Source organism: Brienomyrus brachyistius, chromosome 13 (assembly GCF_023856365.1).
Source record: "Brienomyrus brachyistius isolate T26 chromosome 13, BBRACH_0.4, whole genome shotgun sequence".
Classification (NCBI taxonomy): domain Eukaryota; kingdom Metazoa; phylum Chordata; class Actinopteri; order Osteoglossiformes; family Mormyridae; genus Brienomyrus; species Brienomyrus brachyistius.
The window spans coordinates 6885363-6902022 of record NC_064545.1 but is presented as its reverse complement, the minus strand read 5'-3'; the positions used below and the strand labels follow the sequence as shown (position 1 = coordinate 6902022).

At 43.4% G+C, this 16660-nt stretch overlaps 1 protein-coding gene across 5 annotated transcripts; it reads right to left on the bottom strand.

Annotated features, from left to right (window-relative positions):
* Window positions 1-2012: 2012 nt before the first annotated feature.
* Window positions 2013-16218, bottom strand: LOC125705874 (troponin T, fast skeletal muscle isoforms-like). 5 transcript variants are annotated; one of them, XM_048972201.1, is made up of 13 exons: window positions 16095-16216; window positions 13075-13107; window positions 12757-12770; window positions 11708-11722; window positions 8318-8336; window positions 7823-7868; window positions 7559-7675; window positions 7373-7450; window positions 7163-7276; window positions 6302-6414; window positions 6055-6145; window positions 4840-4880; window positions 2013-2331 (listed from the first exon to the last, which is right to left on the bottom strand). In XM_048972201.1, the coding sequence occupies exons 2-13, from the start codon at window positions 13092-13094 to the stop codon at window positions 2295-2297; spliced, it is 705 nt and encodes a 234-aa protein (XP_048828158.1). In that variant the 5' UTR covers window positions 13095-13107; window positions 16095-16216; the 3' UTR covers window positions 2013-2294. The 5 variants fall into 5 exon arrangements, with proteins under 5 accessions (XP_048828158.1, XP_048828159.1, XP_048828157.1 ...); XM_048972202.1 differs by lacking the exons at window positions 4840-4880; window positions 11708-11722 and adding an exon at window positions 5642-5682 and having other exon boundaries at window positions 16095-16218; XM_048972200.1 differs by lacking the exons at window positions 4840-4880; window positions 16095-16216 and adding an exon at window positions 5642-5682 and having other exon boundaries at window positions 13075-13168.
* Between the last annotated feature and the right edge of the window lie 442 nt (window positions 16219-16660).

Below are 16660 nucleotides of genomic sequence, written 5' to 3'. Positions count from 1 at the left end.
CTCCTCGGAAGGTTTTGGATATTATTGTTTCTATAATGAAGAGATAAACAAATCAATCAATCAATCTTCAGTGGGAAAAACCTTATCTTTCTGGGCCTAGCCAACCCATATCATCTCCGAGCGTAAACAAGTCCGGTGTTATCTGGCTGAACAACAGCACCATCTAGTGTGTAAAGATAATAATGCAACCTTTGTGGTCAACGGCATCTGAAAATAATTCACGTGTTCTTCGATGCGCAGTACTGTATATATATTTTGTATGATGAAAAAACATTTTGTTTGCGACTTCCACAGTTAGAAAATAATTAATTTAAAAATAATTTCTGCGGTGCGTGTAAAGGATTAATGGAAGCATCGCAATGCATTTTTTTTTGTTTTTCTGTTATATATAAATTCTCGGGCCGCTGTAGACGTAGTTAATCTCACAATACCTACAGGTAGGATATATTAGGGTATTTTAGCGATCCGGAAGCAAAGTGTTAACCGCTTTAAAAAATATTATTATAGGAATAACCCCAAGCAGTATTATTAATTTGTTTCCACAGGGCTGCATTTTCTGCTGATTGTAGGCCTAAAAGTGCAGTATTATACGAATTATTATAAACAGGATTGCTCATAGATATTGAATTAAAGGTCTACGTGAATTAAATACGCACTAACGGTTAACCTATTATATTTAATAGAAAAGCCTATCAGAAATACATGTTGATTGAATTTTGCCATCTTCTGAAGCGGTGAGGGGCCGTCTTCCCAAACATTACCGTAGCTGCTGTCCCGTCTGCCGCCCTCCTGGCGCGGATTGTAAACCCTGGTGTTGATGAACCTTGACTTTTTTTAGATTATTCTTCGTATTTCTCTCGCTTTTCAATAGGAGGTTCGCGTTCAGTTTTTTTTTTTTTTTTTTTTTTCCTCTTTGGTCGTTTTATCCAAACTTTCCCTCATCTTTTCTTCTACTCAAACCACCAAATTTGTGCATACAAACACATTGCATTCAGGATATCGCTGTCAAGAGACATGTTGAAAATTTAAAATGCTAACTTATATCAGAGCTGCAAACTTTGGTCAGCTGGCTGGCGTGAGATTTTCAGTTCGAGATAAGTCTGCATACGCATTTACATGTATGTAAAATTTATTACCTTGTAAATAGTCTGTGTGGTTTGATATAGCTAATTTTAGGTTTATATTGGAATAATACAGAATTGCCGTAAATAAACTCGAGGTGTCACGCCAGGTTCCTGAGAGTTTGCAGCCCTGTTGTACAATTCACGTCCCGTTTTCAGACGAATACATACTTTTAGCAAATAAATGCACTTGGTAATTTTAATTTTTGTATTTCTCCAGTAATTTTTTTTAAGCATTCTACCTTTTATGCAGAAGATATACACACAGGGTTGGAAATGAAACTCGCCCACTAATTTAGATGAGGAGGTAAAAAAAAAAAACAAAAACGAAAAACCTTACAGTGTCTATTATATAAAAAACTGAGCGTGCAGATGTCAAAGTTAACGCATTATGCAACGAAGGTGTTAATATGTTGCTCGGATTGAGTACATTGTTCATGAAAATTGCTAAATGATATACTTTTTACATTGTGATTTATCTGGCATATAACGACATTTTTTTATTTTTTTTTTTAAATGGCCTAATTTGCCTAAATTTTAATTTCTTACACCGGTCCTGGAAATAGTGCCCGGTGTTATCATCAGCACCTTCACACTGACATATCGAGTTGGCACATTTTTGTTCAGCGTCACTGAATCTGGTATCAAATGCATACTCATTCAAAGCCATGTGGCCGATATTATGCATTACAATAATCACTTAATTAGCAGGACCGGTCAACCCATTAGGCAACATGGGCGGACATAGGTTGCCATCTTCTAAGGCAAATATAACGGCTACAACCCCCCCCCCCCCTTTCCCCCACCATGCTAACTTCTGAGGGGGGTGCCACTTTCTGAGCAAAAATTGCACATCTGCTTATGGGCAAACAGCAAAACAGAGATACAGGCTTTGTTGAAGGGTTATGCTTTATTTACAAAAAAAAAAAATTTTTTAACCGGACAGCAGTCCAGAGTGAGTGGGCACAGTGGGGGCTATTTGTATAACAGCAGCAAAAAGCTTTTTTACCGTGTGAGACGAACGGGAAGACTTGGAGTGTGTGTCGTGTTTGTGCCGATTGTGTTGGTGTGGTCTGGATCGCTGTGGCAGTAGGGGGTCCCCTATAGGAGCGGTCCATGGTCCGGGCCACAAGAGAGGGACATGCTGGGTGTAGGACCTCCTGGAGAGGTTCTTTACTTCCTGCGGCGGGCGGCAGCTCCCTTCTTGCTGCTGTAATGTGGCAGAGATGCAGAGGTAGCTACATGAGACTCCCTCTGCCTCAGATGCAGAGGAGCTACGTGAGACTACCTTTGCCTCAGATGCAGAGGAGCTACGTGAAACTCCCTCTGCCTCAGATGCAGAGGAGCTACATGAGACTCACTCTGCCTCAGATGCAGAGGTAGCTACATTAGACTTTTTTTGCCTCAGATGCAGAGGAGCTACGTGAGACTCCCTCTGCCTCAGATGCAGAGGCAGCTATTTGAGACTCTCTCTGCCTCAGATGCAGAGGAGCTACGTGAGACTCCCTCTGCCTCAGATGCAGAGGCAGCTATTTGAGACTCTCTCTGCCTCAGATGCAGAGGAGCTACGTGAGACTCCCTCTGCCTCAGATGCAGAGGCAGCTACGTGAGACTCACTCTGCCTCAGATGCAGAGGAGCTACGTGAGACTCCCTCTGCCTCAGATGCAGAGGCAGCTATTTGAGACTCTCTCTGCCTCAGATGCAGAGGAGCTACGTGAGACTCCCTCTGCCTCAGATGCAGAGGCAGCTACGTGAGACTCACTCTGCCTCAGATGCAGAGTAGCTACATGAGACTCCCTCTGCCGCAGAGGCAGCTACATTAGACTGTCTTTGCCTCAGATACAGAGGAGCTACGTGAGACTCCCTCTGCCTCAGATGCAGAGGCAGCTACGTGAGACTCTCTCTGCCTCAGATGCAGAGGCAGCTATGTGAGACTCTGCCTCAGATGCAGAAGAGCTACATGAGACTCACTCTGCCTCAGATGCAGGGGCAGCTACGTGAGACTCCCTCTGCCTCAGATGCAGAGGCAGCTACGTGAGACTCTCTCTGCCTCAGATGCAGAGGCAGCTACGTGAGACTCTGCCTCAGATGCAGAAGAGCTACGTGAGACTCACTCTGCCTCAGATGCAGGGGCAGCTACGTGAGACTCTGTCTGCCTCAGATGCAGAGGCAGCTACATTAGACTTTCTTTGCCTCAGATGCAGAGGAGCTACGTGAGGCAAAGAGGCAGCTATGTGTGACTCTGACTTACAGAGTGAATTTAAGCAACGGTTTTGTTAGAATGGCATTATTTTGCCTTGTGTAAACCCTGTCACTCTTCAGCTTTGTGGGGGCATAAACTAGTTGGAGATCCAGTGGGATATTTTATTATTATATGGACCAAAGGTACAGGTCACCCAGGGTATGAATAATAGACCCACTATCACCACGTTTCTATTTACAGGATCGTAGTCATGGTTATGATAATTTTTTCAGCAGCTAAGGTTCTTTGTTGCAAATCAGTGTGGGAACTTTTATTAGGTTTTGCCCACTATTATGGTTGTGATTTGTTATTCCCAGTGATTTAATGGTTAAATGTCACACTTCCTTCGCAGAGTACAGCCACAAGGATATGGTCACAGGCCTGACCAGCTTCCTGATGCAGTGACCCTGTGAAGCTCGATTCTTGCCTGCCGTTTTGGCAATGGAGCAAGAATATGAAGTTCCAGAGAAAAGGACCATCCACAAAGCCGAAGGTGAAGGCAGAACAGTGATTATTCAGAAATAATTGGGGCTATGACTAACTAGCTGAAGTCATTCCACACCAGATTGCACACTATGGGAGACTGTAAAGGTGTCCGGTATCATGCAGGGTTCAGCTTCTATCATGCAGGACTTACCATCCCATTTTAACATAACAGTTTAACATAAAAGACAAAGCTGTTTCATGTGTGTGACTGAGGGAAACACGCCCAGGCCGTGCGTATTCCCGCCTTTTCTTTCTCGTGGGAGGTTTAACAAAAAACTAGCACACACCTTGGTGCTTGGAGGCTCTCTTGAAAGCATTTGTGTGAAAGAAATGTGTTAATCACATGGTCATGTTTTAAAGAGCCACTGCATATATTCAGCTAAAGGATATATAGAATATTCACTTTTTTGGTCTGTCAGCCAAAACATATTTGACCGTAGTCAAATTTTTATACGCATCCTCAACCTAATTTGTATCAAAAATGAGATTTGTTGATCGTACATAGCGTGGAAAATATGTATCTGTGGTCCGACAGAATATTTATTTATGGAGAAGATGGAAAAAAGATTTCCTTTAACTGTCTAATCTGATTGTGTGAATTTTATGCTTGTGCTTCAGCAGACCAGGGTTTGCATGGTCTGTCACATGTTACACTGTTGTGTTTAAAAGTGAACTTGTAATCCACAAGGATTTAATGTCCAGGTGGTAGCCATTTTTGTCTCAATGAAATCGAAATGGTTTTAATGTAAAAGCAGTAAGTGGATCTAGTCTTTGAGGACTGTCTTTTCATGAAGTCGGCCTTCAGGTTTCTGATTAGATTTTTAGAATGTTTTCAAAGTCGTAGTGCATTTGGTGACACTAAGCTGGGGTTGTATCTTTGTTGAATTCCGATGCTGTAAGAAAGTGAAGGTCCTCCACCGGCAGGAGAAGCCCAGGTGGTGGCACTGCTGCCTGCGGAGAGGAAGGCTGGTGCAGGAGACTGTACTTACTGCTTCTGCAGCTCGTCAATGCGGTTTCTGAGAGAGATGACCTGAAAATGACACATGAGCATTTTTAAAAGGTGAGTGGGATGGGTTACCTTGTCAAAGCCTGACTCTCACCAGTAGCAGGACCAGCAGTGGGAAGTTGCCTGTAGACTGAGGAAGTAAACAAACCCCGAGCCAGACACACTCCTTACTGCGATGACCCTTGTGGTTTTTACGGTAACTCGACGGTATCTTTTGGCTCAGAGCACTTAAACTCGCTGGACCTTGGAAGCTGGACATAGGGAGGGTGTTAAAGTTGAAAATTTCTACCTCATTGAAGAGAAGGAAGCCGAAGTGATGAGGGAACGTCCTGACTGTACCACAGTTAGAGAATGTGGCTGGGCAGAAAGCCTAGAGTAGATGCTTGGTTGACCCAAAAGCACTCACTTACCTTTGAGAGGCCTTACAGCATTTGGGCCAACAGATCTTACAGTTCCATTTATGTAAGTAAGGAACGATTGAAAAAGGAGACTGGGAAGGTTCTTTTGAAGCGTGGAAGTATCAATTTTTGATTTTCTAATTTGCATTTAGCAAAAAATTCTCCGCAAAACCAGAAAAATGTTTCCTCTGATGGAACCAAGTGCCAGATCTGCTAGCAGAATTGCAAAAAGCCTTCCTGTTAGTCATCTCCTTTGTGGACCTTGACCTGTCTGCAGATGCTGACCTGTTGGCCCGCTGCCTTGAGTACCTCAGCGCTTCCCATGCAGGCAGACCATGTGCTTTGGGCCGAGCGCCGTGCCTTTAACACTTATGCTGCATTACTTACAATTTACTCAGTTCCTCCACTCTCTTACGTAGTGTTGTGACCTGGGGAGGATCAAAGTATATCTGCATTCACGTCTGGGTGTGACAAGGATCACCTCTTGGACGATAAACATAACTGCCTCACTGGAAATATTTTTTTGCTCCTTGCCAGACAGCTGGGAGGGAGCAAAAATATGGACTGTCTGTCTTCAGTTTACCATAAGACATCCTATGAACAGGTGATGTTGATGCAAATGCCTGGTTATGGACAGGTGTCTTTTCAGTCTTGTGTCTTCGCAAAGGCAAATACTCCCCCTGTCACCTTCATTTTTATATCAAGAATAAAGAATGGATGAAGAAATGCACTGGAAAGAAGGTCTACAATGTTTTAAAATGGCAAACTCATCCTAATATGATTCCCAGAGAAAGACTCACCTCATACTTCTGCCTCTTCAGCTTCTCCATATGGTCAAACTTCTCAGACTCGAGGGTCTGCATCCATTCCCACAGTTCCTTGGCCTTGTCCCTGTAATGGTGCATGGGGATGCATATCAGCCCACATAGTCACTACCCTCATAATCTCTATCACTTCTTCAAGATTTCATCACACATAATTTGCATCCCATAAGCCACTGATTTCTAGGTGCACTAGGTGTTACCCGATGAGCAAAAGACCACGTACCTTAGTTTGTCTTCACTCAAGTGGTCAATGTTGAGAGGCTTGCGTCTCTCTGCCAGAATTTTCTTCTTCTTTTCTCTCTCCGTCTGCTTCTTCCCGCCTCTCTTCTGGTCAGCCTGTATGAGCAACAGCAGACAAACACGGCCCTCAGCAGACAAACGTGGCCCTCAGCAGACAAACACGGCCCTCAACAGACAAACACGGCCCTCAGCAGACAAACGCGGCCCTCAGCAGACAAACATGGCCCTCAACAGACAAACACGGCCCTCAGCAGACAAACGCGGCCCTCAACAGACAAACGTGGCCCTCAGCAGACAAACACGGCCCTCAACAGACAAACACGGCCCTCAGCAGACAAACGTGGCCCTCAGCAGACAAACACGGCCCTCAACAGACAAACACGGCCCTCAGCAGACAAACGCGGCCCTCAACAGACAAACACGGCCCTCAGCAGACAAACGCGGCCCTCAGCAGACAAACGTGGCCCTCAGCAGACAAACGCGCCCCTCAGAAGACAAACACAGCCCTCAGCAGACAAACATGGCCCTCAGCAGACAATCGCGGCCCTCAGCAGACAAACACGGCCCTCAGCAGACAAACGCGGCCCTCAGCAGACAAACGCGGCCCTCAACAGACAAACGCGGCCCTCAGCAGACAAACACGGCCCTCATCCCTCCATCAAATAGGTAGAGGTAGAACATTGCCTTTCAGTTGATGTATTGTTACTTTGCGATTAATCTTTAAATGGCATTTAGCTTAGGCACTTCCTACAGCATGAAGAGTGTCGTCTGAAGATGGAAAACTTAGTCTTGTTTAAGCAATTTCAAATCCTTTGGCTTAAAGGCTGTGGGCAAATCATATCACCTTCTGCAAATAGCTGCTGTAGGATGAACCTATGTTTGACAGGGCTGACTTTTTCTTGGCGTCCTCATCTGCTTTCTTCCTGGCATCTGCTTCCTCTCTCTTCAGCCTCTCCTCCTGTAATGGGAAATGAAAGCAAGTATGGTTAGGGTGAGTTAGAAAGGAAGGTTTTCACCATGCTGACCTTAAATTGGACTGGCACCTACTACCCACCTCACGTCTCGCCTGGCGCTCCCTGTCCTTCTCAGTCCTGATCCTCACTTGCTCCGCCCTTTCAGATCTTCGCTTCTCCTGCGGACACACAGAGGCACGCGTCAAGTGTTGTTACCATTTCTAACCACCGGGGGGGGGATGATCGCTTCATAAAAGATGATGAACTTAATCAGACGTGCCGCTCACAATTCTGTCTTTTAGTGCTATCAGCTCCTCCTCCTCCTTTTTCCTGTGTTCGAAGTGAGCATCGATTAGGCCCTGCAGCTCAACGAGGTCCTTGTTCTGACGTTTCTTCTGGATGTCCTGCAGACCAGAATGTTGCAGGGACACATGTTACATTAGGCCAGACTCACTTGAGAGAGTAGCCCTCCTTTGATTGCATTGCAGAAGACTGGAAAGGAACAAAAGACTGTAGAAAGGAAAGCAAATGTTACGTGTAGAGTTACTCACATCAAAGTCTACCTTTTCCCCATCTGGGATCTTAGGTGCACTTGGCCTACAGAGAATCCATCAAGTCAAATCAGTGATTTAAAGGTGAACCATTATGTCTCTGTACTTCAAAAACTTAAATGAAAACAAACAGGGTTCATGGTAGCACTTGCTATTTCCCAGAGGTGGATATTTCAGGTCCATTAAGTAAAAATCCAGACCAAGCTGTTTCAACCAACCAATTGAATAGTCGGTGACTGTGAATCTTTATACCAGGGGTCTCCAACTCAGGTAAATACCAGGAACAGGTGCGGCTCATCAGAAGCCAGGTAGGATAGAAAACCTACTGGACAGTAGCTCTCCAGGACTGGAGTTGGAGATCCCTCCTTTATACTTAATCAGTTGGTTGAAACAAGATCTTGGTCTGGAGTTTTACTTTCTGGTTGGGAAATTTCTTCCTTTGGTATTACTAACATGAATCTCAAATACTTCAAGGTCATTGGAAAGGCGACTTACTTGAACTTTGGCTTCTCATCTGTTGATTAAAGTAAACATTAAAACATAGTTAGAGATGAGCAGATTTAACAGAGACGAAGAAACATTCGGTTGTCAGCACTGCAGTCTGGGGTCGACGCAAGTTAAAGAGAATGTAAATACCACCATCGAGGACATTTCAATTACACAGTGACACATAGCAACACTGAAAACAGGTTTTAAACGTAATCCACATCTAAGTCATACTTCGAGTGAATGCTGTTAATGTAGATTCGTTAATGTTAATGCTACACAACGCAAAGTCATAACAATTATTTCGAAATGTGCCTTTTAATGACCCATAAGGTCACTGAAATACTGTTTATTAGTATATAAATATTTAACGTTCCATTTCTAAAGATTTCTGTTCTAAGTTTAAACTCCTAACTGCAGTCAAAAGTCAGTCACCAAAGACAATTAGATCAAGTCCTTTTAAAAGCTGGACTGTAAAAGTTTAACATGGGGAAAAGAAAACAAGACACCCACTACACTCAGACATCCACTGAAATAGGTGTGTGCGGTAGTTTATGTGCCTCAATATATATTTCTTTGAGTGGAAAGATCATCAGCCCCAAAAACACAAGCAAGACAGCAACCCAACGAAAACAGCCTCCGAAGTACCATCCTGCTCTCCCTCCTCCACTGGTTCGGCACACATCATGCGGAAGAGAAGAGCACAGCATAGATAAGCAGAGTATCTGCGGCACAGCAAAGCACAGCTGAGTGTTTCATATTCATTCACCCATATCTATTTAGGATTGACTTTTGTTTGACATCGGGGAGGTGGGGGGGATTAAGGATCTGGTCCCTGCTTGCATACATGGAATATATTTATTTGGGTGGGGCACATAGATTTGTCTGGGAGAGTCGCATCCACATTTTTCACAGCAGCGAGTCCCGCTTGGGGGGCCCGTAACAGCTGAGGCTGTGGAATCCCTCCACCCGCATCACAACCATGAATGCGAAAGATAAAACGATACATACTGTATGTTTCTCCTCATAAGCCTCTGGCATGCGCAAGTGCGGAAAGTGAAGGCAAATCGCACAAGGTTAGTTCCAGTGATATGGCCCTGCGGCTCAGCTGCGTGCACGTTTGCTGTTTTAACTGCGCCTCTGTAAGCGTAGATTGCTGATTGAATCGCCAAAAAGTGGGACAAAGGCAGAGAAGATTAAATGGGAAAATTTAATAAAAAGTTTTAGAATTATTCCAAGGTTTAGATAAGATTTACATGTTGATGAAACAATGACCTTATTTCATCTGATGTGAAGCAGACATCATGTTACTGCAAAATTTTAGATTAATTAAAACGTTACAGCTGGAGGCAGCCATAAAATGTCACAATACCTACCATTTTTAAACGAGCATTATTATCAGCAAAGAACTGCTCTGGGTCTACAGATGGGTATTGCAGGTAGACATTACTGCAGATGGACATTATTGCAGATGGACATTATTGCAGATGGACATTATGGTAGATGGACATTATTGCAGATGGACATTATTGCAGATGGACATTATGGTAGATGGACATTATTGCAGATGGACATTATTGCAGATGGACATTATGGTAGATGGACATTATGGCAGATGGACATGGCTTTGAGGATTTTCAGGTGCCACTGCAGAAGTAAAGCATGGGAAGAACCTCCGTTTCAGGTTTGTGGGAAGGTACCTGTCTGCTAGGTAGGAGGCTGAAGGGGGCATTTATACAATATAGAACGACTGCATTTTCTTTACAGTGGTCAGTTATGAAGAGGAGGTGCCTCCATCACAGTAGGAGATTTCATTTTGGCCTGGGGTTTGCACAGTTCCTTGACCCGTTTATTATTGTGCCTGTATGGATGGTGTGATAAATGTTCTGCACTTCAGTGTTTCTCAATCAAGTTCTCGGAGACCCCAGACAGTCCACAATTTTGCTCCCTCTCATCTCCCAGCCAATCAAGAACACCAAATACCTGGAACAGGTATTTCGGGAACTGGGTGGTAGCAAACATATTGGACTGTCTGGGGTGCCCGAGGGTTGAGTTGAGAACCACTGCTCTATTTTAACTCCCCATGTCAGGTGAAGTAGAGTTTTGGAAGGATGAATGAATATGCATTCCATATACCTTGCTCATGCACCTCTTCATGCACCTCTTCATGCACCTCTTCCACTGGCTCAGGTTCTGGCTCATTGGCCACCTCTGCTGCTACCTCTGCTGCTACCACATCCTTGTCTACTGATGTATGTCATGCATCAAGCAGTAGAAGCAAAGAACAGTTTTTAGCGAAAGGATATAGGGTGCAAGAAAAAAGTAAGTGGCATCAGAGCCGACAAAGATTGCTGGATTAAAAGGAGAAGAGACGGTGATGGATTAGTGGGGTCCTCCTCAAGAAGAGTAGGTGCAAGGAAGTGACAAGACAAGAGTCTGACCATAAAACAAACTGGGGTTACATACTGGAGGCACTTGGGCTGAACCTCTTACATGCAACAGAAGGAATTTCTGTATCGTCTGAAGTTTTCATTGTCCTTCTGAATTAATGGTCATTAATATTTTTAGTCACTTAGAGGTCACTCTTACTCATCTTAAAGAGATTAAAACTGAAGAGATTAGAAAAATAACCCAGGGATGAGCACAATTAAAGATGTGCATCTTGAGCTTTGACTAACCTGACCAGCCTGTAGTGTCAGCTGGTTTCTCAGACTTAGGTCTGTGTGAGCCCCACCCACTCTGCCCCACTGGGAGGGGGGGCAAGCAGGCAGTGGAAACTTGGAAACTAGAGCATGCTTATGACTCTGCTAGTTGGTATGTGGAGAGGGTTAATCTCCGGTCAGAAAATGGTGAAGGCATGTCGTAGTTTTGATGGAGCTGGTCTGGTTCACCAGGTGAGGGACAGTCATCATCACCGTAATCCGAGGTGTTTGTTACAAAGAAGAGGGAACTGGAGCCTCATTGCATCAAGAAGCGAAATATTCCTGCAGCTGCAAAATATTAATATTTTTTTTTTGCCTTGGAAATCTTTTGTTAATCGCTGATATAGAGAGCAAGGCCTACAGAGTATCATAGCTTGTTTTTAATTGTAAGATGTTGGGTTGCTTTTGTGAAATTGACTAAATAAAGAGATAAGCCGATGTTAAGATTCAGCATTCCTTATGTCATATGGCTTTTATCTGCAGAAAGAATCATCAGATACTTATTGAAATGTCTTCTACACCACCCAATAACACTGACACAGCAAGCTATAATAAAGACGACAGGTATTGGTGAGTTTGTGTCCACCATGCCAAGAGAAGATGGCAATCCAATGACAAAAGCAAGCAAACTAGAGAAAATGGTAACAAATTAGTATTGAATAAGGTAAAGATTGAATTTTTAATTTGTTCTTTTTACCTTCCCCTTCGTATTCTTCATTTTCCCAAAAAAGCAATAAAACAGTGGAATTAAAGAAGATAACAAGCCAGAATTGTGGCAGATTTCAGAGGTAGATACTTCAGGTCCAGAAAGTAAAAATCCAGACCAAGATTTTATTTCAACCACCCAGTTGAGTTCTCTGTGATTCTGACTCGTTATGCTCAACTGGTTGGTTGAAACAAAATCTTGGTTTCAGTGTTTATTTTATTTTCTGCAACTGAACAATGTACCTCTGGCACATTTATAGAAACCCACCAAAATTGTTGAACATTCAGCACGTAGAGCTGGTGAGTGACTCGGCCTGTTTGACTTATGCATTCCAACACGGGATACTTTTCAAAGGAACATGAAAACAGCTGTAAGAATTCCTCGGCTCATTGGCTAATGTTCCTTTGCGCGGTGATCATTTTGGTCATCACCTAGCAATGCAGCATTGCATGCCATGGAGTTCTCTCTCCAAATTCTCCTATCACACCATGCACACTCCTGCTTATCGTCGCCATTAAACTCCAGAATTAACCACCACTGCTAGTGGGCCGGATGCAAGTTTTCCTTATTACTACAGTAGGATCGGCTGTGGACAGACTATGTCGCGCGCGCATGTGCTCAGCCCTCGCTCTTTCGAGGAGAGGCTTCTGCAGTACCAGAAGCACCATCAGGTCTGAACGCAGTGCTGGAAACCTTCTGACTCCGACATCATTACGCCACATGAAAAGGTCCCAAAAACATCTTACGCTTTATATTCCACTATACTACTTAATTACTTAAATATTCATCCATCATCTCTATATAGATGCTACGCTCTAAGCTGACATAGAAAGGAATGACATAATCATAATACTACTGCTATTACTACTAATGCTAATAATAATAATAATAATAATAAGGCTGGTAATGTTGCTTTTCTAATTGAATATATTAGAAAACACAAACAGGGATAATAGTAATAACAAAGGTAATAAGGAATTTGTTACTTTATTACTTATTCATTTAAATGGTGACTCAGAGGTAGAGAAAGAGCCACTTACCTTCGTATTGATCACTGAAAAAAGTACGCAGGAAAAAAGTCAGTCCCACACAGGCGTATGTCCATTGGCAGTACATATAGTCCCTAAAGCCTCACGGGAGAGGCTGTTAGACCTGCACTTTCCGAAGGTGAGCTAAACACATTAGTTACCAGCATCACGCTTACATGAAGAGTGATCGTGTATTTATATGCAATTATGTATAAATGCTGAATTCATGAAGACGTGGCTATTTTGTGCCTCTGCCTAAAATTTTTACAGAATGGAAAGAATAACAGATGAGAGAGGAAAGGGGAAACATGAGAAAGTAGCGATACTTACACGTCCTCGGTGTCAGACATAGTGAGAGTGGACCTGGGAGGAGAAGTGGAAGGAAGAATCAGCTTCAGTACGACTCCAAGGTGCTTCACTCACTTCCCATTTATAGCTGGCTACAACCCCAGCCCCAAGGCCCCTCCCGTTTTTGTCCCCATAAGTTAATGTTTTTGTCTGTAAGTCTGTGTGTTTGCATAGATCACATTTGGGGACCAAAATATTCACAAATTGTGGTAAAACCTGAGACTTCCTTACTTTTGGGGACATTTTTCAGGTCCCCATTTGGATAATCTCAATTTTATAAAAATCTGTGAATGCAATCAAAAAAGTAAAAATGCCAAAAGACCTGTATTTTGCTTATTTACTTATGGTTAAGGTTGGGGCTGGGTAGGGGTTAAGGGTGTCGTGATTAGGATTATGGTTTTTCCCATAGAAATGAATGGAAGGTGCCCATTTAGATAGGTACTCCAATGTGTGTGTGTGCGTGTGTGTCACATGAAGACTACAATAGGCAATTCAAAGGAGATTGACATGGCTAGTGACCCTTGGAATGTAGTCATTAATCATTCAAGTAACATAAATACGATTTATATTCCTTGAATTAAGACTACGCCACTGGTGACGATACACTTTGTTCTATATACTTTACTTACACTTTGCGTTCCCTTTCGTGCAATAATAGTTTTGTAAGGAAAATGAATGATTTACAAGGATTAGGTGAAGCGGGGCTTCATTGATGGCTAATTCTCATTGTGGAAAATTTCTATTTAAATGAGAAAGGTATGTGTAACGAGAGTGACTTTGTTTTATTATTAGACATGAAAAAGTCAACTGAAATTCAATACTCTTCTAGTACTTATATACAGATGTTAAGTAAGGCATATAAACATGCATCTCCTTCATTCCAAGCAGAGCTCAGGGGTCAGGTTCAGCAGATCCTGAAGTTCAGTTGGTATTTTGGTTGATTTTCATTATAGGGCTCCTGAAACTCCTAAACTATACATATACGTTCCCATGTCATTGTTCGTTTAGCAAAACTGAGCTAATCAATATTTTTTCGTTTCTATTTGTCAAAGTTACGTGAAACACTCTCTGTATTTACTTCCATTGCTTAATTGTATTAATTAGTAACAGTGATAAAACAGAGAGATGTAACAGTAACCTTGACTATGGGGCGATCTTTCACTTCCTTGGTATTCCGTCTGAGACAGCTGCACATAACCTTTCCAAATAGTGCAGTGTCATATTTCTCACTCTCAGCTGGTTTTCCTCCCCTTGGAATAGATTTCACACCCCCCCCCCAACCCATCCCTCCATAGCTGGACATGATTCACAAGGACGACGCGTCTTTTCGACGTATAATTAACTTTTTCATCTGGGAGCAAAATAGATGTAAATATGTCACATGGTGCTTGATTGGAGCGGATGAGACTGGGAGAATTTTAAAGTTCGGTTCCTGGCTTTTATTTAACTCATAATTCTCATTTAGGTTGATATTTGTATCCAAAATGGTGGGTTTGGTCTCACAAATAAATTCACTTGCAAATTCTGATGGCTAAGTGCATTGTAAAGGGTAAGTACCCTGGGGTTAAAATGCCGGCCTTTGAGGGCCCCCACGATAAATTGTACCATGGGGGGGGGGGGGGTTTGCCTATGATATCTTTTGCTGAGGAAGGGAGGGGTCCCCACAAATCCATTGCCCCCCCCCCCGGGATGATGTCCTCCTGACCAGATGGTCAATCCAGACCCAGACTTGGGTGCTTCTCAATACCAAGAACACAAAGACCCTGCTTGTGGTTTTGGTAAAACCGGTCTTGTTAACTTGCCTCCCGAGCTCGAACTTGGGGTGCAACGAATCATAGGACTGGTCTCGTTTGGTGAGGATGCAATCGATGGATCCGTGACGCTTGCCGCAGGGCAAGAACGACATCCAAGGATATTTACCGTCTTTGTTTACTTCTGTTAGCATTGGAACTGGTCTTCGGCAATGGAGGATGACATGAAACAGGTGCATGAGCACACAAGTACGGTCAGGTACACATATCAAGAAACTCCCTTGGATCAGCCTCCTCCAAATTACAGTGTGTAATAACCGTCATGCTACCTGTTGTGTCTTCTGGTGTTACCTAGGTGGGAGGGTATTGCCAATTTGCCTATTAAAAGTGAAGTAAGGGGGGCCCTCTGTATCTCCGACGGAAACAATAGCCCACCCTGTCACCAGCGACCAGGTGGCAGCTCACTGACGATGCCGCAGAACATTGTTATTAGTAAGGCATCTGGTAGCTCAACCACAGGAGCATTGTCCTAACCTCTGTTATAGTCACCCCTGCTTCCTGTTAAGCCTTCATTGTCATTGCGCACATTGACACATTGCTGTAAATCCAAGGCTTATAAATATCATGTCCAGAGAGAGTGGGGCATCCTTGTTTGAGGGCAACTGCACTGCATAGTGGGATGAGTCTGCCTCTGGAACTTCAGCTTCCATAGCTGAATCCTAGAATATGCTGACCATACTTGTATATGTTCTGACCGCACAGATGTGTGTGGTCAGAACATATGAAACACATGCTCTCCTTTGAATGAAGCTTGAATCGGCCATGGTTTTCCCTCTAGTGGGTGGTGCCCACGGAGAAAGTTAGTCACACTGCCATCAGTCAAAATGGAAGCAATCTCAGGCCCAGATTACCACTAACAGTATCCTCTCCTGATTATGCCACTCTCTGTCTATTATGGAAACCCTTACCAAGAAGATACCTTCATTCCAAGTAATTCCAGGTGCATTTTTTAAACTTAAAATGTTTTGTCGTTCGAGGGTGCAAAACATTTGAATAGCAGACCTTGTGGAAGTCTATTTCTTTAAGAGTGCCCTAGTCGCATTTGGGAGGATGGTGATGTCATCAGCCCCCACCTTAACACCTGAGATCCCAGTGCCACTTATCTGCATGTGTTTTCTATATTTTAAGGAGACCACAGGCTATCCTAGTACCTTCACATAACACGGGCACCCCAGACCCACATTGACTTACCTCAAAAGAGCTGAAGGAAGTGATTTTCCACTCTTTCCGAGACTGGAAGTCAGGTTCTGCAAACCTCCCTGTCGGGTTAAGTCCTTCTGTTATAGTGATATCTGATCCAATGAGATCGCTCATTGGTCGACGGCGCGTCAGAGTCAAGGGGTCAGCGACGTCTTGGCCCCGGCCCTGAATAAGGAGATAGACCGATGATGCAGGGCAGGGAGGCTCTACTTTGGAGAGGAGTTGCCAAGGTTTCTTGTGCTATATTTGTCATCGAACTAGGCAAGCAAAATGAGTTAATGACCTGTGAGTCATGGCGACATGTAATGGACAGGTGAAGAGGAACATGCCGGATTATACTCCTAGTATACTCCTAGTATACTCCTAGTAAATCTCCTTGGGAAGATTGTCGTCGCAAAGTCCGGTCAGAAAAAGATGCAAATGTGCTGTTTTCAAACTACAGCACAACTATAACGACAGCGCATTTATGACATAAACAGAATAGCTACTCCTCCAACGTAGGAAGAAAACCTGATCAGGACGTGAGGATGAATGACTTTATCACTATGAGCTGATTA